This window comes from Geotrypetes seraphini, chromosome 3 (assembly GCF_902459505.1).
Source record: "Geotrypetes seraphini chromosome 3, aGeoSer1.1, whole genome shotgun sequence".
NCBI classification, from domain to species: Eukaryota; Metazoa; Chordata; class Amphibia; order Gymnophiona; family Dermophiidae; genus Geotrypetes; species Geotrypetes seraphini.
Genome location: NC_047086.1, coordinates 123072391 through 123095963, shown reverse-complemented (window position 1 = coordinate 123095963; position 23573 = coordinate 123072391). Strand labels below are relative to the sequence as shown.

The window sequence follows — 23573 nt, the reverse complement described above, 5'->3', positions numbered from 1 at the left end:
CTGGTTTGAACAAGGTTGTTTTCTAATTGGTTAAGGTAATCATGTGACTCTTATGAACATACTGATGCTTTTTTTTGTTTAAATAGAAAGAATCTGATAAATAATGCCAAAATGAAACATTTATGGATATTGGCCAGTTTTCCTGGACTCAGGGCTGGTGGTTCTTAAAGAGAATCCAAATATTCAGTTATATGCCCTTTTATTATTTCAGAAGTTGATTTATGAATTACAGACACAACATAGTTTATTCCAACAGATATGTCACTTTTTTAATTAAATGGACTAATGATTAGAATGGAAGAGATCATTGGGTAACTTAAAATTCTATGTAAAAAAATAAATACGAATGAAATCTATGAAAATTACATTTATTGAGGTTCTACAGCTTGAGCATATGTGATTAGTGCCTTAATGATCCTCTCATTTTGGATATTATTAGTAGCTATTTTATTAAGACAGCATAGGTGCCTATATACATTCATAAAACAGCCAGCCAGAACTATCCCTAGTAGACAGAAATTCTCTAGCACACATTTAAATCTGATTTGAAGTGTCTATTATGGGTGTATTTCATAAAATTTGCTCATACTACAATTTTGCTCCTATTTTGCCCAAACTACTCCCCCAGGAATGCCTATGCATATGTAAAATAGGCCTTCAGCCTGGCCACCCTGCGTAGGCCCGCTATTACTATCAGAAGCTAAGCAGGGTTGAAACTGGATGAGAGACTACCTTGGAAAATCAGGTGCTGTAGGCTGAGGGGCCCTATGTTGGGCAGCAGCAACACAGTAGAGCCACACACTACACTGGAGAAGGCAATGGCAAACCACTCCTGTATTCTGCCATGAAACATCACAGGGTCGAGTCCTCACTGTACATGTTACCATGAATCATTGGCATGATCCATCCATATAGCATGATGTTAATTTATTTTGATGCCACCTAGTGGCTTATTGCTATATCTCACTGTTGCCTGCTGCCTGTTTGTTCTCACCTTTTAACCTTAAGTTTGTAAATAGTGCATGTAATGCGTCTTTATGTCCAACTCTGAAACACTGTATCGGAAGTACAGTACCAAGTACACTTACCATGTTGGACAACAATTCACCAAGGTCAGATAGATTAGATGTGTAGAAAACCCTATCTACACTTTCGATGGCCGGCACTCAACATAAGAAAAGCCTTACTGAATCAGACCAATGGTCCCTCTAGCCCAGGGGTAGGCAATTTCTCAAGAGCTGGAGCCAGGTCAGGTTTTCAGGATATCCACAATAAATATGCATGAGATAGATTTGCATCTCAAGGAGGCAGTGCATGCAAATCTATCTCATACATATTCATTGTGGATATCCTGAAAACCTGACCTGGTTCTGGCTCTCGAGGACTGGAATTGCCTACCCCTGCTCTAGCCCAGTATCCTGTCTTCACAGAGGCCAATCCAGGTCATAAGTACCTGGCAAAAATCCAAATAGTAGCAGCATTCAATGCCACTGATCCAGGGCAAGCAGTGCTTAGCTCAAAAGAAAAAAAAAAAGAAGGGCAATGTTGCAATTGTTAACTTATGTTGATACCGCCTTATGGCTCATTCTTATAGCTCAATGGTTTCTTGTTTCCTAGTGACACTTTTAATGTTCAGTTGTAATAGAGCATGGTTCCTATACATTAACTGCATATAGTCCTTATTTCTAACTCTGAAACAGTAAGCTTTATTTTTCTGTGTACCTACTTTGTACATGTGTATCTTCCCCCACAAAGCAAAAATACATCATAAACTACGAGTGTTGTTGAGATCTATAACAGTAATTGGTCTTTTCACAGGGTGTGTGAATCAACAGATTATATTGCCAAAATGAGTTACTATGATAGGGCAGTAATAGGAATTCTGAAATGCCCTACTAAGGTTGAAGTTGAATTCCAGCTATTAAGGCCTAGTCAACTGTCAAGAGGGTTTTCTTCAAAATAATAAAACAACATGCTAACATCAAAAAATACAAATATTTTAACTAATATACCGTACTTAATTTTTATATAAAGGAAGGTAGTGCTCAGAGACATGGAGGAAAAAGGGGAATGAATTCCCCCCCCCCAAAATCTCACCACCCAATCATTGCAGTACTTTCCAATTAACAACAGATGGTACTTTTTCAGTGTACTGTAATGAAATAAAGTTGGCCAAAGAATTATAACTAAAGATAAGTTTTTCAACTTTATTTCATTACAGTACACTGAAAAGTACCATCTGTTGTTAACTGGAAAGTACTGCAATGATTGGGTGGTGAGATTTTTGGGGGGGAATTCGTTCCCCTTTTTTCTCCATGTCTCTGAGCATTACCTTCCTTTATATAAGAATTAAGTATATTAGTTAAAATATTTTTATTTTTTTATGTTAGCATGTTGTTTATTTTTTTTATTTTTAGTTCTTTATTAATTTTTTATAGGTATCATCAAGCCTTCATTTTGCATCAGGGTATGTATTGGATCCTTCCTGAACTCATGGAGCATCTTCTGGACTGGTTGATCTTAGAAAGTCATCTTATGTCCCCATTACGTTTGATACAACAAAACAATACAAAAATCAAATGGTAATGTATTAGCAAAATAAACAAATATTAAAGACCATTTACAAAAAAATCAGTGGCAATTCTGTTTATGATTGCTTCTGAAACCCAATGGGTCTATAACTCTAGGCAGTTTTCTAAAATGGCAATGTGGTAGAGATACATTGATATTTTTTTCGTATGGGAAGATACAGAAGAGGAACTCAAGTTTCTTCACATATATAAATGCATATCATCAGAATGATAAATTCACCCATACTTACAAAAAAATCAGAATATCATTTCTTGATGTAACAGTGATTTGGCATGAAGAAGGTTTTCAAACCAACGTTTTTTGGAAAGAAACAAGATAAAAATTCAGCGCTTCATTTCTCCAGTTTCCACCCCTTAAGCCTAAAAAGGAGTCTGCCCCACTCCCAGTTTCTCCACTTGAGAAGAATTTGTTCTTCTGTAACAGAATTTAAAGATCAATCTAGGGTTATGAAGGAAAGATTTATTAAGAGAGGTTACCCGAAGAAAGTGGTCAACACAGCCTTTAAGAGAGCTCTATACAACAATAGAGATCTTTTACTATTGTCAAAACAAGACAGTACAAGATGTGAAGATAGTAAGGAAGAGAACGTTACATGTGTTCTTACTTATGCCAAAAATAGCCCGACTGTGGTAAAAATCTTAAGGAAACACTGGCAGATGTTAAACATTGCAGGAAGATTCAAGGATTTGAAACTACGTATTGCCTACTGTAGATCAAAAATTTTTAAGGAAATTCCAGCTATATCTCCTAATACTGTAAACAAGAATGCAGGCGCAACATTAGGGTATACAAGCTGTGGTTCTTGCCAGATGTGCAAAATCATGGAACATACTAATGTGTTCATTAATCCTAAGGATAAAAAAAATATATAAGTTGAACCACTCCTCTAACTGTAAAACTTTGGGAGTCATTTATATCCTTAGATGTCCAAGTAACCTCATTTATGTAGGGTACACATCGAGAGCATTTAATATCAGATTAAATGAACACAAGAGTAACATTACAAGGGGGAATATGACAGCGCCCCTGGTTAAACACTGTCAGGAATATAAACATGATTTTATCTCTCTTAAAGCACTGGTGTTGATGTAATACAGAAGGGGAGGAGGGGAGGTGATTTAAAAAAATCTTTGGCTCAGAGAGAATAACGATGGATCTTTAAATTAAATTCAGTTCACCTCAACGGACTCAATAAAAATCTTGAATGGCAACATTTCTATTAAGTTAGAACTAAATTACACTCTTATGCGATTGGGGGGCACTATTCATGTAATACGAAGGCAGTTGTTAAAATGCCTGATGCTTTGGAACACTTTAGCTCTGTCACTTTAAGAGTAAATGAGCCTAGAGCACATACTGACGTTTTTGGCTAAGTCGTCATTATAAACAAATGACGTGATGCCATGTTTGCTTGGGGCCAATGTGGCTAAGAAGATTAAAATAAGGTAAATTTGTAGGGTTTGTGCACGTATCAATGTTTTATGGGGCTTTATCTTTTTGGATTTTAATCCCTAGCTCTTGTTTCAGTGTTGCTTCCCTGAAGCAGCAGGTGATTTAAGTTTGTCCCGCAAAACTAAGGCCTTGTCGGATAATGGTCACAAGCAACGACGCTGGCTTTTACATTGTGCTACTCGAGCTAAGTATTTGAAAAAGCATATATAATATTGATTGAACCAAACTGAACGCTACAAGTTTAAACGAATTGAACGTCTTTTAAAATGAACTATTAAAAAAGCTTATAAAACATTGATGGAAACTAAATTGAATGCTACAAGTTGAAACGAATTGAATGTTTTAAAATGAATTTAATTTGAATTGAAGAAATGGACTATTGAAAGTTTTATAGCATTTTTATAGTATTCACAGCATTTGAGCACTTTCCACTACGCACTTTAAGTATTTCAAGCACTATAAGCACTTTTCAACTGTTGATGAAATGGAAGGAGGTGTAAGATATATGAATTAACAAAGAAAATGATATGTTTAGAAATTTGAAATGTGAGGAAATGAAATGGAATGAAACTGAAAAAGGATTCTGGATGAGATAATCCCAAAGGAGCATGATTAGATGAATTGAGAAGATCTAGCATGAGTTGGTTTTGAGTTTCAAAGATGGCATGCTGATTCGTACGAAGTATTTGTGTACTCCATACCAAAATAATAAATGTAGTTTTTTTAAATTTAAGTAAAGAGTAGGAATAAAGTTTATAAGTATTTATTTGAAAAAATTACTAGTTTAAAAAGTTAATTAAGTATTTAATAAATTAAATTAGTTGGTAGGGAGGTGGGGTAAATAGCCGGTGATGTTATAAGGAGGCAAGAGAACAATTCACTCTTCTCTTGAAGTAATCACATAGGAAATATGTACTCCTAAGTCTGAGGCTTGTCCTCGTTGAATTTCAATTAGTTTAACTTGATCAAAGGTTATAACTCTAACTAAATAAATTTAATGAAAAGTTGAGATTCTTTCAGTAAATTTAGAACCAGTGTTCATTTTTGATTTTTTTGTAAATGGTCTTTAATATTTGTTTATTTTGCTAACCCATTACGTTTAAGCCACATTTTAAGTCTATATAAGGACAATAGAATTCTTTTTTCCACCTGGAACACATTAAAATTCATTAATCATTTAATACCTATTCCAATACAACAATCCGCGTGTCAACCCCTATGGTTAAACTCTAAGGGCTCCTTTTACTAAGGTGCGCTAGTGGTTTTAGCGCGCGCTACAATGCCGCACACACTAAATACTAACACCTCCATAGAGTTTGCGTTAGTATTTTTTGTTTAGCGTGTGGTTTGTGCGCGCTAATCTTTAGCGCACGCTATAAACGCTAGCACACTTTAGTAAAAGGAGCCCTAAAATTCAAATTGGCGAGTCTAAGATCCTCTGGAAACATTAGCTGCAGGCAGGCATACATACATTAGATGATGTGATCTCAAATGGGAAAAGGCTTTGAGCCCATTTAAATTATACAGCATGATATGTTGCCAACTGTGCCATTGGGGATGACCGTTCCCATTTTACTTAAGGCTGATAGCATCCCTCCCTATCAACATTACCCAGGGCAGGAATAAAACCTTGATTGGCTCTAGGCAAACTAGTGTATCCTCCATCATAACAAAAACACATTTTATAATTCCCACAAAAGGGAACCCACATGGTTTTGACTACACAGAAAAACCAGTAGAGGAGTAAGCAGTGCGTAGGGACCATTGTTTGTCCTTCTGAGAGAACAATGCGTAAGTGAGACTTCTACAGACAATGGGTAGTCTGGTTCCCCATTCCCCAAATTTTCTTTTTGCCAGAAGCTATTCAAGGGGGCCCCTCCTAAAACTTTAGGCCTTAGGCAAATGCCTACTTTGCCTATACTTTAATCTTGTCCTGATATTACCTATATAACATTCACCAGAACGCTCTATCTGAATTGACCAGGTCTTTACAGAACATTGACTAGTACACGCTGGATCGTCCCATTTCAGCTGGGGGTCCCTTAACCCAGGTACAAAATAAGTCCTATCCCCTGGAATGAACTCTCTTTTCCTTTCCTGAAACAGTTAATTCATAACACCAGTTTGGTCGCACTGGCTAAATGAAAGAACTTTCCATTTTCTCCCTTTCATTGCTTCTTGAGGTTCCACGTAACATCTAGCTCTCTTTTTATGTCCTCCCTATCTCTTCCCTTAACAGAGAGAAAATCTTCGGGAGTTGATGTTCATTTTGGTGACGCCGATGAGTTTAAGGGGTGTGGAGAGGCTGAACGATGTCAAAGGGAAATCACAGAACAAGTCAGATAGCTCATCTCTCTCCTCCAGTTCATAGGTGGCATCATTCAGCATCCGCTGGTGAAGGTGGCATGTCTGCTCAATTTTAAGCTTATTGATGTCACTGCGTAAGCGCATTAGCTGTCTTGCCAGCTGCTGGTCCTGAAGGCGCATTTCTGTCTAAAATATATAAAGCAAAGTAATTAGGTTGTGCTTACTGTTATTATCGTGCTGTATTTATACAGGGTAAAACAAAAAAAGATAACCAGAGTTTTTAGCTGTTTTCTCAGCAACCACTTAGAATTTCAACTTGAAATTTTACAACTTAATTTGTTGTTAATCTCATTACACAAATATAATGAGATTATCTTTAATCAAGGTGAAGTTGAAGACTTTTTAGCGTGGCCATCCAGCAATTTTTGCACATTCAAAAATGTTTGCACCATAAAACTTCTATTACTGGAAGAAAAAAAAAAAAGGGGGGGGGGGAACCAGCTTACTGTTAATGACATTACAGTGATGTAGACTTTTGTCTGAGGAGCAATGTTGGAGGTCTATCACAAGCTCCACCCAAAACAATTGCTGAACTCTAGGAAACAATGCAGATGATCTGGGACAGCCTCCCACAGGGACCAGTCGACAAGGCTGTTAAGAACGTTCCAAAGCACTTAAAAGCCTGTGTTAATGCTAGTGGTGGACACTTTGGGGCAAATTCTATGAACAGAGTCCCGCTTATAGGCAGTGGTAGGCATCCTACTGCTGTCTAACCAGCCAATCAGGACGCTTGTTTTCTAAAACAAATCCCTGAGGCAGACTGCCTACACTGTAGAAGTCTGAGGCAGGTGTAGAGAGATACGTCGGGACAATTAAGCTCGCTCAAGGCTGGGTGTGAGTGTGGTTTCGCATGGAAATGGCCTTGGGGGAGCTTAAGTGTCCCGATGTATCTCAAGGCTGGGCGTGGGTGTGGTTTCCCACGGAAGTGGCCTTGGGGGAGCTTAAGTGTCCACAGGTATCTCTCTTCACCCGCAACAGACTTCTACAGTGTAGGTGGCCTGCCTCGGGGATTCGTTTTAGAAAACATGCATCCCAATTGGCTGGTTAGACAACAGTAGGACACCTACCACTGCCTATATGTGGGATGCTGTTTATAGATAGACACCTGAAATATTTCAAATAGACGCTGCTGCTGAGCTGATCGTGACAGGGAAATCTCCCTGCCACAATCAGCTAAGCGGCTGCAGCAGGGAACCCCTGAATGCCCCCCCCCCCCCGTGAAGTTGACTGGCAGGAGTGATGCTCACTCCCTCCTGCCACCACCTCCAAATCCCCCGACAAATCCCCCTGCCGGCTGACTTTGCGGGGGGAGGGTTCAGAGTTTCCCTGCTGTGGCTGCTCAGCTGATCGTGGCAGGGAGATTCAGACTGCAAAATTCTGACACATCATTAATTGTATTGCTTAGTGTTATTTTACTGTGTTTTCGCTCAAAGATTTTTAATGTGCAATAGTCGCTAGGTAGTAATGCTAAAATGTCAGTGTCTGCAATTAATGTCAGTGTAACATCAATATAGCTTAAGATAACATTATATAACATGATTTTTGTTCATGAGCTGTTTCCTGGAAACACTATTGTCCCTTACACTGCCTTCATTTCTGGTAAAGCAAACTGGAAGTGAAAGAAAATGAAGAAATTTACTTGAACAAAAAAAAAAAAAAAAATTTGTTAATGGTATGATGACTAAAGTACAGAAAATTTCTCGTTGAAATTCAAAGTGGTTGCTGAGAAAATGGGGGAAAAAAAACAACTCTAGGGTTTTTTTTCTTTTTCCCTCACCTCATATACAGCTATAAGTTTACATGTTTATACTTTAACATTTACAGAGGAAACAAACGCAGAACATTAAAAAATATGTAAGTACGTATATATTGGGATAAACAGAGGACAGCAGACCATGTTGGCAGATTAAAATCCCCACATACTCATATCTACCACCGTTCCTACTTATCACAGAGCCTAATTTCCACATAACCACATGATCACCTGGCACATCCCCATTCTGATATATTAAAAGCTTACAGGAAATCGGACCTAGTCGTAAAAAAGGCACCCACTACCCACTACAATCACAGAGATGCCATTCCCAAGTGATTACTCTGAATCGTAAGGAGAGAGAAAGAGAAGATCTTCAAAAATCGATACATGTGGCCTGGTACCAAAAAAAAGTGGCAGATAAATACAGAAATATTTCTCATTTTTTGGGATGCCACAGGCTTGATTGCAGGGAATTTTTCAAGCACATTGGACAGTGAGGGAAGTTCTTTGGCTTCTTTAGGTCAGATACTGTCTTCGTTTAATTTGAAAGTATTCAGTTATGCCAACGATATTACTATCGTTGTTCCTATTAGTTCTCATCTTTCAGCATCTTCAAATTCCATTAACGAGATTTTTCTTACTGTGAACAACTGGATGAGGGAACACAAATTAAAACTTAACCCAGACCAAACTAAATTTTTCTATGCCTCTCCTTCTAACAAAACTACGGAAAAAGTTTTTGACATTAAATGTCAAAAAATGTCAAAATTACTTTTAGGATCGACTTGGAAATTAAAATCCTGGGTGTGTACCTGGATAAGAATTTATCTATGAAAACATTTACTACTGCCTTGCTTAAGAAATGCTTCTAGTTTCAAGTTTATTTAGGTCTTGATAAACTGCTTTTATAAACAAAGCGGTTTCCAATTTATACAAAGTATTTAAATTTTTTTAAAAAAAATATAAAATAGAGGGAACAAATTCACAGTTATGGTATGGACATAACATGATATATGTGTGCAGATGGGGAGGGTATATTGCATAAAATAAAAGAAAGGGGAGGTATAATACAAAAGGAGTTAAGGGGATCTTTAATGTAAAGCCTGATGTCTGAGATTTTGAATAAGGAAAGCTAAGTATAAATCTCAAAAGCATCTCTGAAAATAAATGTTTTGAGATTAGCTTTAAAGTTGTTAAGAATCTTTTTTTGTCTCAGGGTCAGAGGTAAGGCATTCCACAGTGTGGAAGCGGTAACTGAAAAGATTGTTTTATGTGTTGTATCATAAAATAACTGACGAACTGAGGTGACTGATAAAAGATTTTGTTGGGAAGAGCATAGTGCCCTATGCGAATCATAAGGGATCAGCAATCTGTCTATAAATGAGGGAATGTGATTAGATTGGACTTTGAATGCAAGGAGTAATATTTTAAAAGTAATCCTATGTGAAATAGGTAACCAATGAGCTTTTCTGAGGAAGGGGGTTACATGGTCGAATTTTTTAGCATTAAAGATGATTTTTACAGCAGTGTTTTGAATGACTTGGAATTTTCTGATTTCGATTTAAGTGATACATTACATTAAGGGTTTCTATTCCGCCATTACCTTGCAGTTTAAGGCGGATTACAAATGGATTGTCAGGACATTAGAAGTATTTAGGGAGTAGTTTGTATATTTCTTTGAGTTTGCTAAGGATTACATCTGAATTGTCATGGTATTAGAAGTACATATAGAGTAGTTGCAGGTGATGCTTGGGACATTTCTGATTTAGTTAGTTCAGTTTTGTGGGTTTTTTTTAATAGAAGGGTTTTTATTTCTTTTTTGAAGGTTTTGTAGTCTGTGGTCGAGGTCAATAGGTTGTAGAGTTGGAGGTCGAATTTTGCAGCTCGAGTGGCTAGAAGGATACCCTGGTACAGTGAGTTGCAATAATCTAAGGTTGAAATGACTAACGAATGGATAAGAATGTTGATTGAATTGAGGTTAAGTAGTGACTTAAGTGATCTAATCATTATTTTATGGATGCTGCGTATGATTAGGTCTTACTTCAGTCCCTCTGCATTTAGAATGTTCGCTCAGTCTTTGGTTCTCAGTACATTGGATTGTTGTAACTCTTTTCATCTTGCAGGTCTACGTTCAAATCTAGATAGATTACACAAGATTCAAAACATAGCTGTACGTCTGATCTTTAATTTGAGAAAGTCGGATCATGTTACTCCCTATTATAGAGAGCTGCATTGGTTGCCTTTTGAGGCCAGGGTATTATTTAAATTTGGGACTTTATGTTATAAAGCCTTACACTGTCAAGCTCCCAGTTATTTGCTGGATCAGTTTGCACTCTTTAAAGTAGAACGTCCACTGCGGATTACTTCGATGTTTGTATTTCCTTCACTGCGTGGCTGACTATACAAGAAATTTTTACAGTCAGGAGTCCAGTCAGGAGTCCGAGTTACGTATCTTGTTTGTTACCTCAGGCTCCTATCTGCACTTCCGAAAACTACTGAGCACTTCCGAAAACTACTGAAAACATCTTTGTTTGTAAGATTTTTGGGAAATTAATGATTAAGTCACAAATTTAGTAATTTGCTGATTTGTACAGTCTCTTGCTTATGTAAACTGCATTGATCTGCAAGGTTTTGCGGTTTATAAATGTACTGTAATGTAATGAAATAAATAGGTGCGTGGTCTTCGTCATAAGGCATATGGGGACCGACTTAAAGATCTCAATACTTTGGAGGAAAGGCAGGAGAGGGGAGATATGATAGAGATGTTAAATACCTAAGTGGCATAAATGCACACGAGTCAAGTCTCTTTCATTTGAAAGGAAGCTCTGGAATGAGAGGGCATAGGATGAAGTTAAGAGGTGATAGGCTCTGGAGTAATCTAAGGCAATACTTTTTTACAGAAAGGGTGGTAGATGCGTGGAACAGTTTCCCGGAAGAGGTAGTGGAGACAAGAGACTGTGTCTGAGTTCATGAAAGCATGGGATAGACACGTGGGATCTCAGAGAGAGGAAGCGATAATGATTACTGCGGATGGGCAGACTGGATGGGCCATTTGGCCTTTATCTGCCATCATGTTTCTATGTAACTCAATGTTTGGTCTTTTAATCAAAAGAGAGTCAAGAAAGAACCCCCCTCCCCCCAATTATTTGTGACTTGTATTAAAAACAAAACAAAAAAATGCAATTGAAACTGTACTCCCTAGGTCTCCTGACACAGTGGATGAGTTTACGTCAGTAATGTCAAGATAGCCAAGTTTGTACATGATACATCATCAGGTATTCTCTAATTGATTACAGCAAACAGAATAGATTGAGCTACATAGCAATTATTGCAAATTATCAAGCATCTGTTCCTTCTTGGAGCCCATTGTTAAAAATCCATGGGATTGTAAGGAAATTTCAGAAGGAACTTGTAATTGATCTTTTGTATTAATCACGCCTCCAACATGCCCCCTTGTAATTTAGACAAACTACCAACAAACAGAATAGAAAACCATCTTAAAACATTTTTTTTCAAATAGTGAGTTTATACCAGTTTTTTGGACATGTCTGTCTTTTCAAAATGGGCCTGTAGGTCTTTATCTGCCACACTTTTCTCTTGTTTCTGTAATTTAATTCCAAATTTATAAACTGCACTCTACAAATAAAAAGACTAGATTTACAAATAGGTACTTTATCCCAGGACAAGCAGGCAGGTATTCTCACTAGTGGGTGATGTCATCCGACAGAGCCCCGACACGGACATCTTGAAAGCATGTCTTGCTTGAAGAAACTTAGAAGTTTCGAGATGCCCGCACCGCGCATGCGCCAGTGCCTTCCCGCCCGATGTACCGGGCGTGTCTCCTCAGTTCTTTTCTTTCCGCGGAGCTGAGAAGTTATCTTCAATCTGCGCTGACTGAATTTCAGTTTTTCTTTGCCTTCTTTACCCGCGTTTTGGTTTATTTCTTTGAAAATTCACTTTACTTTATTTTACTTTAAAAAAAAAAAAAAAAAGTTCAAAATTATTTCTTCCGGCGGTTCGGCCGGCCCGGCCTCGTGGCTGCGGCCTACCTCTTTCGACATTGCAGCGTCGATTTTCCGGCCTATGTCACGGCCAATCACCGGTTTTAAAAAGTGCAGCAAGTGCCAGCGTGCGATTTCGTTGACGGACCCGCATCGACGCTGCCTCCAGTGACTTGGTCCGGACCACGTTCCGAAATCGTGCAGGCCTTGTTCCACGCTCACTGCGCGCTCGTTCAAACGGCGTTGCTTACTTTGGGAGTCGATGTTCAAGATGGAGACTGCCAAGGATCTGTCTGCTTCTACATCTGCTGAGGTTTCGCCGGTCCGCTCGAAACCAGCATCGACGACTTCCGCATCCAGCATCGTGAAGCCAGCATCGTTTACACCGGCTGCGGCTTCCAGTTCCGCTGCGGCGCCTGCCTCTGTCTCTTCGGTTCAGGTACCGCCTTCCACTGTCCCTCCCGTGGTCATTAAGGTGCCCAAAGCTACTAAGCAGAAGCACTTGGCCGCGAAGGAGCGCGAAGACCGTGCAGGAGGACCCCCTTTCGGTGCGGATCCCTCCATATCGGCTTCGCTTCGATCCCTGCTGGAAGCTCAGTTTGTCGAGCTTATGCAAACTATGGGACCCCGGCTTATCGCCAACATTCAGGGTGAAGTCCGAGCACCGGTTCCTGAGGGCGGTCCGCCCCCTCCCCCTCGCCGTTCGATCTCGCTGCTCGACGAGGGGGATCGGCGGAGGGCGGCGGATGCCTCCAGGAGGGCTTCCCTTCCTGATATGCCACCTTTAGAGCCCATTACTCCTCCTCGACAACAGGGCGCTGGGGCGGTCCCTGATATTCGGAGTCCTGGGCATACTGCATCGCAGGAAGAGTTCTTCCGCACTCCATACCAGACTTGGGTGGCGCTGCGTGAGTCCGCGTCCTTGCCACCTCTGCGATCCACCGCTTCGAGCCCCATCCATTCCTTAGAGGCTTCGGGGGATCGGGCGATGCACAGAAGTTCTCGCTCCCCATCCCGGCACCGGGAGGGGCATCGTTCTCGTCACTCATCTCGACACTCCTCCCGTCATTCGGAAGTGTCCCCACAGAAAAAGATGCAACGTTTGGGATACTCATCGTCCGATGTTTCCCAACCGGAGGGACCAGAGTATGAGGAACCATCTACCTCTTATTCTCCATGCCGGTCTCAGCTCTCCCTAGACCCGGAGGCTTCCACTTCGTCTAGTCCGTCTCGGCGGCCGGCCTTGGCGGACCAATTGTCTTTCTCATCTTTTCTCCGACAGATGGCGGATGACTTAGATGTGACTTTGGATACTGGCTCTAAATATTCTAAAGAGTATTTGGATACGATGCATTTGCCTCACCCTCCGGCGGAGACTCTTCGGCTTCCTTTGCATAAATTGCTGGACCAGACTTTCATGCGCTGTTTTGAGACACCGTATTCTATCCCTGCGGTTCCCAGTAAGCTGGATGCTCGATACCGCATCGTTCACCACAAGGGGTTTGAGGGAGCTCAACTTTCTCATCAGTCTCTTCTGGTCGAGTCTTCTCTCAAGCGTTCTCACCCTTCCCAGGTCTACGCTTCTGTGCCTCCGGGCAGGGAGGGGAGAACGATGGACAAGTTTGGTAGACGAGTTTACCAAAATTCGATGATGGCGACTCGAGTGCTCAATTACAATTTTTTCTTCTCTTCCTATTTGGATTTCTTCTTGCCGGTCCTCCGCAAGTTCGTCCCTTTCATCGATGCTGAAGCTCGTTTCCAGTTTGAGGAGGTAGTGGCAACCCTGTCCCAGTTGCGGCTGCAGCTGATGCAATCCTCCTACGATGCTTTCGAGCTCTCGGCACGTGCTGCGGCCTGCTCAGTCGCCATGCGTCGCCTGGCCTGGCTTCGCACTATTGATATGGATCCGAACCTCCAAGACAGATTGGCTAATGTGCCTTGTGCGGGAGCGGATCTATTCGATGAGTCTATCGAGACTGTCACTAAAAAGCTTTCGGACCACGAGAAGTCTTTTCAATCCATTCTGCGTCCTAAGCCTAAGCCTCAACAGTCTCGTCCATCTAGACCGCCTCAAATCTACCAGAGGCGTTATCAACCCAGACAGGCTCCCCTAGCGAGACAGCCTGCAAAGAGGCAGCCTCCACAGAAGTCTCAGCAGAAGCCTCAGATGCCGGCTGCACCCAAGGCTACTCAGCCCTTTTGACTCTCTTCCAGGGAGCATAACCGACGTTCTGTCTTCCCTTGTTTTTCCCATCGGGGGTCGACTCCACCATTTTTATCATCAATGGGAGTCGATCACCTCGGACCTTTGGGTCCTTACCATCGTAAGAGAGGGATACTCTCTTCATTTCCAACGGGTCCCCCCGGACCACCCTCCAAGAGAGTATCCTTCCAACTCGATGCAGACCGCTCTTCTTCTACAGGAAGCGCAGGCTCTACTTCGGCTTCGAGCCGTCGAGCCGGTGCCAGTAGACCAGCAAAACCGGGGGTTCTACTCCCGGTATTTCTTGGTTCCGAAGAAGACGGGCGATCTGCGTCCCATTTTGGACCTTCGAGTCCTCAACAAGTTTTTGGTCAAGGAGTGGTTCTGCATGCTGACCCTTGCCTCTCTCTATCCCCTACTCGAGCAAAACGATTGGTTATGCTCTCTGGATCTCAAGGAGGCCTACACTCACATCCCGATACATCCGGCCTCCCGCAAGTTTCTCAGATTTCGGGTGGGACATCTACATCTGCAGTATCGAGTGCTTCCATTCGGCCTTTCCTCGTCTCCCAGAGTCTTCACGAAGTGTCTGGTGGTGGTGGCCGCTGCACTCCGGAACATGGGTCTCCAGGTATTTCCATACCTCGACGACTGGCTCATCAAGGCACCGTCGGCTCCAGAGGTCATTTCGGCGACCTTGACTACAATTTCTTTTCTGCAGAGTCTGGGCTTCGAGATCAACTTCCCCAAATCACATCTTCAGCCCACTCAGTCTCTCCCCTTTATCGGGGCTGTTCTGGATACCATTCAACTTCGAGCATTCCTTCCTCCTCAACGCATGGATGCTCTCCTTCTACTCTGCCAGTCGGTGTCTTCTCGCCCGTCCATTTCGGCGAGACACATGATGGTTCTCTTGGGCCACATGGCCTCTACAGTTCATGTGACGCCTTTTGCCAGACTACATCTCAGAATTCCTCAATGGACCCTGGCATCTCAGTGGACTCAGGTGTCCGACCCGTTGTCCCGTCACATTGTCGTCACTCCTGCTCTACGGCAGTCTCTTCTCTGGTGGATGACATCTTCGAATCTATCCAGAGGTTTGCTGTTTCACTCTCTTCCCCATCAGAAAGTTCTCACGACCGATTCATCGAACTATGCCTGGGGGGCCCACCTGGATGGTCTGCGAACCCAGGGGTTCTGGACCACTACGGAACGACTCCATCAAATCAATCTTCTGGAGCTCAGGGCCATCTTCAATGCTCTCCAAGCTTTTCAGCATCTTCTTCACGACATGGTGGTCCTTATTCGCACAGACAATCAGGTCGCCATGTATTATGTCAACAAACAAGGGGGCACGGGCTCGGCCCCTCTTTGTCAGGAAGCTCTTCGAGTCTGGGATTGGGCGGTTCGCCACAACACCTTCCTCAAAGCTGTCTACATTCAGGGGAAGGACAACGTCTTGGCAGACAAATTGAGTCGTCTTCTCCAACCTCACGAATGGACGCTCCATTCCAAACCCCTTCATCAGATCTTCGCCCAGTGGGGAACGCCTCAGATAGACCTCTTTGCAGCGCCTCACAACTTCAAACTGCCTCAGTTTTGCTCCAGAATCTACACTCCTCTCCGCCTCGAGGCAGATGCCTTTCTACTGGAGTGGGGGAATCGCTTCCTTTATGCGTTTCCTCCCTTTCCTCTCATTCAGAAGACTCTGGTCAAGTTAAGATCAGACCATGCCACCATGATCCTGATTGCTCCTCGGTGGCCCAGACAACCTTGGTTCTCCCTTCTACTTCAACTCAGCAGCAGGGAGCCAATTCTTCTTCCAGTGTTTCCTTCACTGCTTACTCAACATCAAGGTTCACTGCTTCATCCCAACCTGCAGTCTCTCCACCTGACAGCTTGGTTCCTTTCAACATAACCCCTCACCAGTTCTCTCAAGCTGTGAGGGAGGTCTTGGAGGCTTCCAGGAAGCCTGCTACTCGACAATGCTATTCCCAAAAATGGACGAGATTCTCGACCTGGTGTATTTCCAATGCTACAGAACCTCAGAAAGCTTCTCTATCGTCTGTATTGGACTATCTTCTGCACCTGTCCCAGTCTGGTCTCAAGTCTACCTCTATACGAGTCCACCTGAGTGCTATTGCGGCTTTCCATCAGCCTCTACAGGGGAAACCTTTGTCTGCTCATCCTGTGGTTTCCAAATTTATGAAAGGACTTTTTCATGTCAATCCTCCTATCAAACCTCCTCCTGTGGTTTGGGATCTCAATGTGGTCCTATCTCATCTTATGAAGCCTCCGTTTGAATCTCTCAAAACGGCTCCTCTTAAGTATCTCACCTGGAAGGTGGTTTTCCTGGTGGCCCTCACGTCAGCTCGCCGAGTCAGTGAGCTTCAGGCCCTAGTGGCAGACCCACCCTTCACTGTATTCCATCATGACAAGGTGGTTCTCCGTACTCATCCGAAATTCTTACCTAAAGTGGTCTCTGAATTTCACATCAATCAATCCATCGTGCTTCCAGTGTTTTTTCCAAAGCCTCATTCTCATCCTGGGGAAGCTGCTTTGCACACTCTGGACTGTAAACGTGCTCTGGCTTTCTACTTGGATCGCACAAAGCCACACAGAACTGCACCTCAACTTTTCGTCTCCTTTGATCCAAACAAGTTGGGACGACCTGTATCGAAGCGCACCATTTCTAACTGGATGGCGGCTTGTATCTCTTCCTGCTATGCCCAGGCTGGATTATCCCTTCCTTGTAAGGTCACAGCCCACAAGGTCAGAGCAATGGCAGCCTCTGTAGCCTTCCTCAGATCGACACCGATTGAGGAGATTTGTAAGGCTGCCACTTGGTCCTCGGTTCATACCTTCACCTCTCATTATTGTCTGGATACTTTCTCCAGACGGGATGGACAGTTTGGCCAAACTGTATTACAAAATTTGTTCTCTTAAGTTGCCAACTCTCCCACCATCCCATTGGGGTTAGCTTGGAGGTCACCCACTAGTGAGAATACCTGCCTGCTTGTCCTGGGATAAAGCAATGTTACTTACCGTAACAGTTGTTATCCAGGGACAGCAGGCAGCTATTCTCACGTCCCACCCACCTCCCCTGGGTTGGCTTCTCAGGCTAGCTACCTGAACTGAGGAGACACGCCCGGTACATCGGGCGGGAAGGCACTGGCGCATGCGCGGTGCGGGCATCTCGAAACTTCTAAGTTTCTTCAAGCAAGACATGCTTTCAAGATGTCCGTGTCGGGGCTCTGTCGGATGACATCACCCACTAGTGAGAATAGCTGCCTGCTGTCCCTGGATAACAACTGTTACGGTAAGTAACATTGCTATCAGGTTATTGTGTTGCTAGGAGTATGAATTTGTTAATGTACTTTGAGTGCACTAATGCCTCTTAAAAACTTAATATGCACTAAATTAAATTAATGTACACTAGTCAATGAATTAATTTGTATAGTTGTGTTAAGAAGCTGTACTGTGTGTTATACATTTCCATGAACAAAATAAAAAATAGGCAGAGATTGGGGAAAAATGCTAAATGAACTATAAATATTTGGCCTGTGCATATCCTTACTAATAATGCATTCATAAGAACATAAGAATTGTCATACTGGGACAGACCGAAGGTCCATCAAGCCCAGTATCCTGTTTCCAACAGTGGCCAACCCAGATCGCAAATATCTAGCTAGATCACAAGTAGTAAAACTGATTTTATGCTGCTTAATAACGGCCTATGGACTTCTATTTTCGGAAATTATCTAAACCTTTTTTAAACCCTGCTTAGCTAACTCATTTCACCACATTCTCCGGAAACGAATTCCAGAGTTTAATTACACGTTGTGTGCATTATTTAGTGCAGTAGGACCTATTTACTAATAACACACATTTACTGCATGTTAAGAGGGTAACATATCTTGAGGCATTGAACAATGGGGTCCTTTTATCACGCCGCGCTAGCGGGGTTAGCGCGTCGGACATTTCATCACGCGCTAATCCTCGCGGCCGGCTAAAAAACTAATGCATGCTCAATGCAGGCATTAGTGGCTAGTGTGGCAGGCGGTATTACGCATGTTAAACCCCTACCGCGGCTTGATAAAAGGACCCCAATGTTTATACATATGGGTCATATCCCCCTCCCCCCCAAAAAAAAAGCTAAGCTCCTAAGTTATGCTCTTAAATGTGTGCCCTATTATGGCCAAACTTAAAAGCCTAAGTTCTCAGCTGAAAATGCATTTTACTTTAGGAGCTTCAAAGTAAGGGTTGTAGATTTAGGCCTGTCATTTGCCTAGATTCATGGGCCTAGGGTTACAATCAGTGCTGCGCTTCTATCTATTTTCTCCTATCCTAAATCAATCCGTTGCTACCCCCCTTTTTATGCTCCTAAATTTAGGATTTTAGTGAAATTTTGAGTATAATTTTAGGAACACAGCCCTAATAAATTTTCAAACAGGCCAACGTTGAAAGCACAGAAGTTTTGAATGTCGTACTATGTACATTTTACAATTCAGGAAAGACAAAAACACATTTGTACAGTCATAGTTCAGCATATCCTTACTCCCTAGAGTATTTCTTTATTTCACCCTCTGATGACCTTGAGTACTGGAAAAGAAAAGCCTGGACTGGTACAAAAGACACAATCGCTTTGAAAACTTCCTTTGCAGGAAAGAACCTATTCTCTTTGTGCACTGGGTTTTTTTCTCTTGAGTTGATCTTGACTAGGAAAAATGTCTTTGAAGCTAATGACAAAAGGATTAAACTTACAATAGAATAGAGGGGCCACAGATACCGGCCACATTGGTTGAGAGCTCCTCATTATTTGCTTTTGATGAATAAGAAGTGTCTTGTAGGCTGAAAACTCAATGGAGTGGGGAATGGAAACCGAGTGCTAGCTGCTAGCCACCCAGTGCTGCTTCTGCAAGGAAAGCCCTGGCTCCTTTTCAGCACCAGACAGAAACAAAAGCCTATAGCAAATGCTGCAAGGCGTGAGATAGTTGACCCCCTTCCCAAAAAAAAAAAAAAAAAAACACAACAAAAAAACCCCCTGCCATGATAAAAAAAACCCCCAGGGTGATTATGCACAAATATGATGTCTGTAAATCATTAGCAGTGCTGAAGAGTTTAATTTTCTAGCCTGTCCGCCCAAAGAATCTTAGAACAGGTTATAAATCAAGCATTTTCCCTCTCTGTCTTGGTGGGTTCACAGTCTCTCTAATGTACCTGGGGCAGTGGAGGATTAAGTGACTTGCCCAGGGTCACAAGGAGCAGTGTGGGGTTTGAACCCACAACCGAAGGGTTCTGAGGCTGTAGCTCTAACCACTACACCACAGTTTCATCAGATAAAAAATCCAGGCTATTCTAGTGTTGAGAGTGTACTATTTAGGATACCTGTATAAGTCCAGAAGCTGCAGAACTGTCACCTCCATTAGAAAGAGACAGTAATGTATATGATTTGCTTTAGACCAGTCTGGATTGGTTATATCATAGATGCTGGAACTGAGAGGGGAGGGGGAGGCACAGGGGCTATAGCCTTCCCAAATTTGATGGTCGGTCAGAAGAGTCAATTATGGCTCTCCTGATTCCCCCATCTACCACATCTCCCTGGTTGCCGTAATTTTAAATCTTTGGAAGCCGGCAGTGGCAAGGAGGCGAGTTCACTGCCGTTAGCCTGCCCTGGAAGCCTTCATTCTGCAGCGTCTTGCCTTTGTGGAAACAGAAGTTGCTGCAGAATGAAGACTTCCGGGACAGATTGATGGGTTCATCTCCTTGCCACTGTAGTTATCCGAAGATTTAAAATTATGGTGGCCAAAGAGGAGGTAGGTGGAGGAGTCAGGAGCTGGAGAGAGAGGTCATGCCACAGGATCCCACTGGGTGGGGAAAGAACATATGCTGCACGGGCTGGGGGTGGGGGGTTGGGAAGGCAGAGAAAGACAGATACTACATGGGCTGAGGGGTGGGGGGGAGGGTGGTTGAAGATGCGGTCTCAAGAATTGTACACAACATTGTAAATGAGGTCTCACAGGGTCTTATACATAGAAACATAGAAGATGACGGCAGATAAGGGCCATAGCCCATCAGGTCTGCCCACTCTACTGACCCACCCCCAAGTCTACTATACAGGGGCATCAATATCTCCTTTTACCTACTGGCCATACCTCTTCCTAGGAACACTAGCATCCTTCTAGCTTTCACAGTCATCTTTTCAACCTATTTGGCCACCTTAAGATCATCACAAACTATCACTCTCAAATTCCGCTCCTCTTTCATGCACAAAAGTTCTTCACCCTTTAAACTATACTATTCCCTCGGGATTTTGCATCTCTTAGCATTATATCTTAGCTACCAAATTTCAGACCATTCTTCAAGCTCTACTAGATCCTCTCCTCATGTTATTTACACCATCAGGGGTGAAGGGACCCATAGGGACCCACGAGGCCGGGGAGCAGAGGGACTGGTGGTAGCCCCATAAGATGCAGCAAGAAGAGTTAGAAGAGTCCAAGGCCCTAGGCTGACAGGAGTAACCAGCAGAGAGACCAGTAATGGTACCGGGAGCTGTCAGAAGACCTTGTAGGAAGCAGAGACCCTGTAGACCCTGAGAGCATTGGCCGAAGGTGACTAGTGAATGACTAGCAGAGGGACTGGCAGGACCGACGGAGAGACCGGTAATGGTACCGGAAGCTGCAGAAAAGACCCGGAGGGCCAATGAGGGTCAGGGAGAACCTGTTGGTGACAGGAAGAACTGAAGGGACTTGGTCAGGTGTTTTAACTGACTAAGAGTGGTGTTGTATTAGGAGAGCCCAGTAGAGGAAAGAAGTCCAGAAGTACGTGGGGAGAAATGGTGTGACGGGTAATGATCATTCAGGCATCTGATCACAGGAACACTGTCAAAGGCTTTGCTAAAATCTAAATACACCACATCTAGCTCACTCTCTCTATCCAATTCTCTGGTCACCAAGTCAAAGAAATTGATCAGATTTGACTGGCAAGACTTACCTCTAGTGAATCCTTTGGATTGGATCTATTAGCTTGATATACCATTAATACTGAAGTTTTAAAGTAAAGTACAAAAAATATTTATAAAAAAACAGACAACCATAATGTAAAATACATTAACTTGCTTATTCACATTATATAAAGTTCTTCTTCCGTCTAAGACAGCTCAGAACCATTAGATCAGCCTTCAGCCCGCCAAACTTCAGGTCGGTGGCCCTCTTCCCCTACCTTGACTATTATAGTTTCCTCTACTGCTGTATTGCTGAGAAAGACCTTAAGAGACTACAATTGCTCCAAAATACAGCGGCGAGACTAATCTTAAGCAAGATCAAATATGAGAGAGTTACACCTCTCCTTAAGGAACTACACTGGTTGCCAGTCAGAAGCAGGGTCCAATTCAAGGTAGCATGCATGGTACATAAGGCCATTTAGGGCAAAAGCTCAGTTGGACTCACATCCACCATTCAAATCACACAATCCTTCCACAACTCAAGGACAATACAACGATGGAAACTACTACCCCCTCTGTCTGCCATGTTAGAACGAAGGCTCTCTTTGAAATCACCTTTGAGTTTCAGGAGCCCAGAATCTGGAACAACTTCTCGGGCAGCCTTCGACAAACACTCACATACTTCCAATTCAGGAAAGCACTGAAAATTCACCTTTTTCCCTCAATGCATTGACCCATTCCCATGCAATCCTATGCATGATATCTTCCTTGCAATTTCAATATAATATCTACGTCTCTGTGGCAATTCTAATATTGTGTAAGCCGCAATGATTCCTAGCAGACATTTGCGGGATACGAGAGTTGGTATGGTATGGTATAAAAACAAAGCTTAATATGCTAAATCTGGAGTTGTATGCAATGAAATTTAGGCACATATTATAGAATAGGACATAGGGCAGATAAAATTGTAATCCTTAATTACTGCCAATTAAGTGCTTATCTCCAGTAATTGATTTTTATCATTTAATTAGCTAATTAGTTTGTATACGGATCTGTGCCTAAAATTGCACAACTATCTTTGGATGACCTATACAGAATATGGTAAATAATGCATCCCTAACTACAAACAGTGTGTTATCAAAATTTTGTACCATTAACGGGCTCCTGTGGGCTTGCCTATGCCCCCAGCATTATTTTAGGCTATCCGCCATGTGATTGCGCATGTGTGATTGTGCAATTGTCCTGATTGCAGCAATCCTGCGGCATGTTCTTTGGGCCTCTCAGGACCATTTGGCCACTAAAAAATACATTTTCAGGATCTTGGGCTACAAAAACCCCCTTTCTGGGCCTTCCCTGTGTTATGAGCCACATCTCTTGACCTCCGCACATGCCTGTCCTGTGACATCATCGCTGTACATGAGTGAAGATGTCATGCGCATGCATGGACAGCCACCAAAGTCGGCCCTAAGACTCATACAGAGCCAGGACCTTTCCTGCCACTGCTCCACTGCCTGGAATAAGCTTCAGAAATGAAGACTCTCTCCCCATTGCTGGGAGCACAGACAACATGGCTTCCAACCTGTGGCCACCAGTTCCCTAGACACTCCTGAGGTAAAAATTAATTTAAAAAAAACACATTGGGAACATTATCTTGGTATAGTCCTATATATTGATCATATCCATATAACTTCCAAGTGCCACTAAATACTTGGATATTCAGTGTCAATCTAGCCAGTAGACCATCTTCAAGGTGGCCAATCCAGGTCATTAGTACCTGGCAAAACTTCCAAACGTTAGCAACATTCCATGCTACCAATCTAGGGCAAGCAGTGGCTTCCCCCATGTCTGTTTAAATAACAGATTATGAACTTTTCCTCCGGTAAATTGTCCAAACCTTTCTTTCTTTATTAAAAATTCTTTATTGAAGATTTTTTTTTAAACCAACACGAGAGACATGTACAGCATAAACCAGTTGTAACATAACTCTTTGATACAAGGCGAACAAATCCCATAGTACAGTGCTCCCCCGCGAATTTGTGGACGGCAGTTCACGATCCCGGTCATTCACGGTATTTTCCGACCGTGAACTGCCAACCAGGAGAGGACAGCTGGAGAGGCAGGAGAGAGCAGCAGGAATGCCGGCGAGTAAAGGAAATCACTCGCTGTATGCTCCGACCACCTGTTCCTGTACTAAAGTCTGGGGGGGGGGGAGGAGGCAGGGAGAAAGAAAGTGCAACCAGAGACTCATGAAATCACCAG

The 23573-nt window shown here is 42.6% G+C and overlaps 1 protein-coding gene across 1 annotated transcript in view; it reads right to left on the bottom strand.

Moving 5' to 3' along the window:
• Nucleotides 1-5387: 5387 nt before the first annotated feature.
• The window catches only part of FAM167A (family with sequence similarity 167 member A), a 58727-nt gene continuing 40541 nt past the window's right edge, over nt 5388-23573 (bottom strand). The window contains exon 3 of the mRNA XM_033937779.1: nt 5388-6537. Within this exon, the coding sequence (XP_033793670.1) occupies nt 6277-6537 (261 nt within the window). The 3' untranslated portion in view covers nt 5388-6276. The remainder of the gene's footprint in view (nt 6538-23573) is intronic.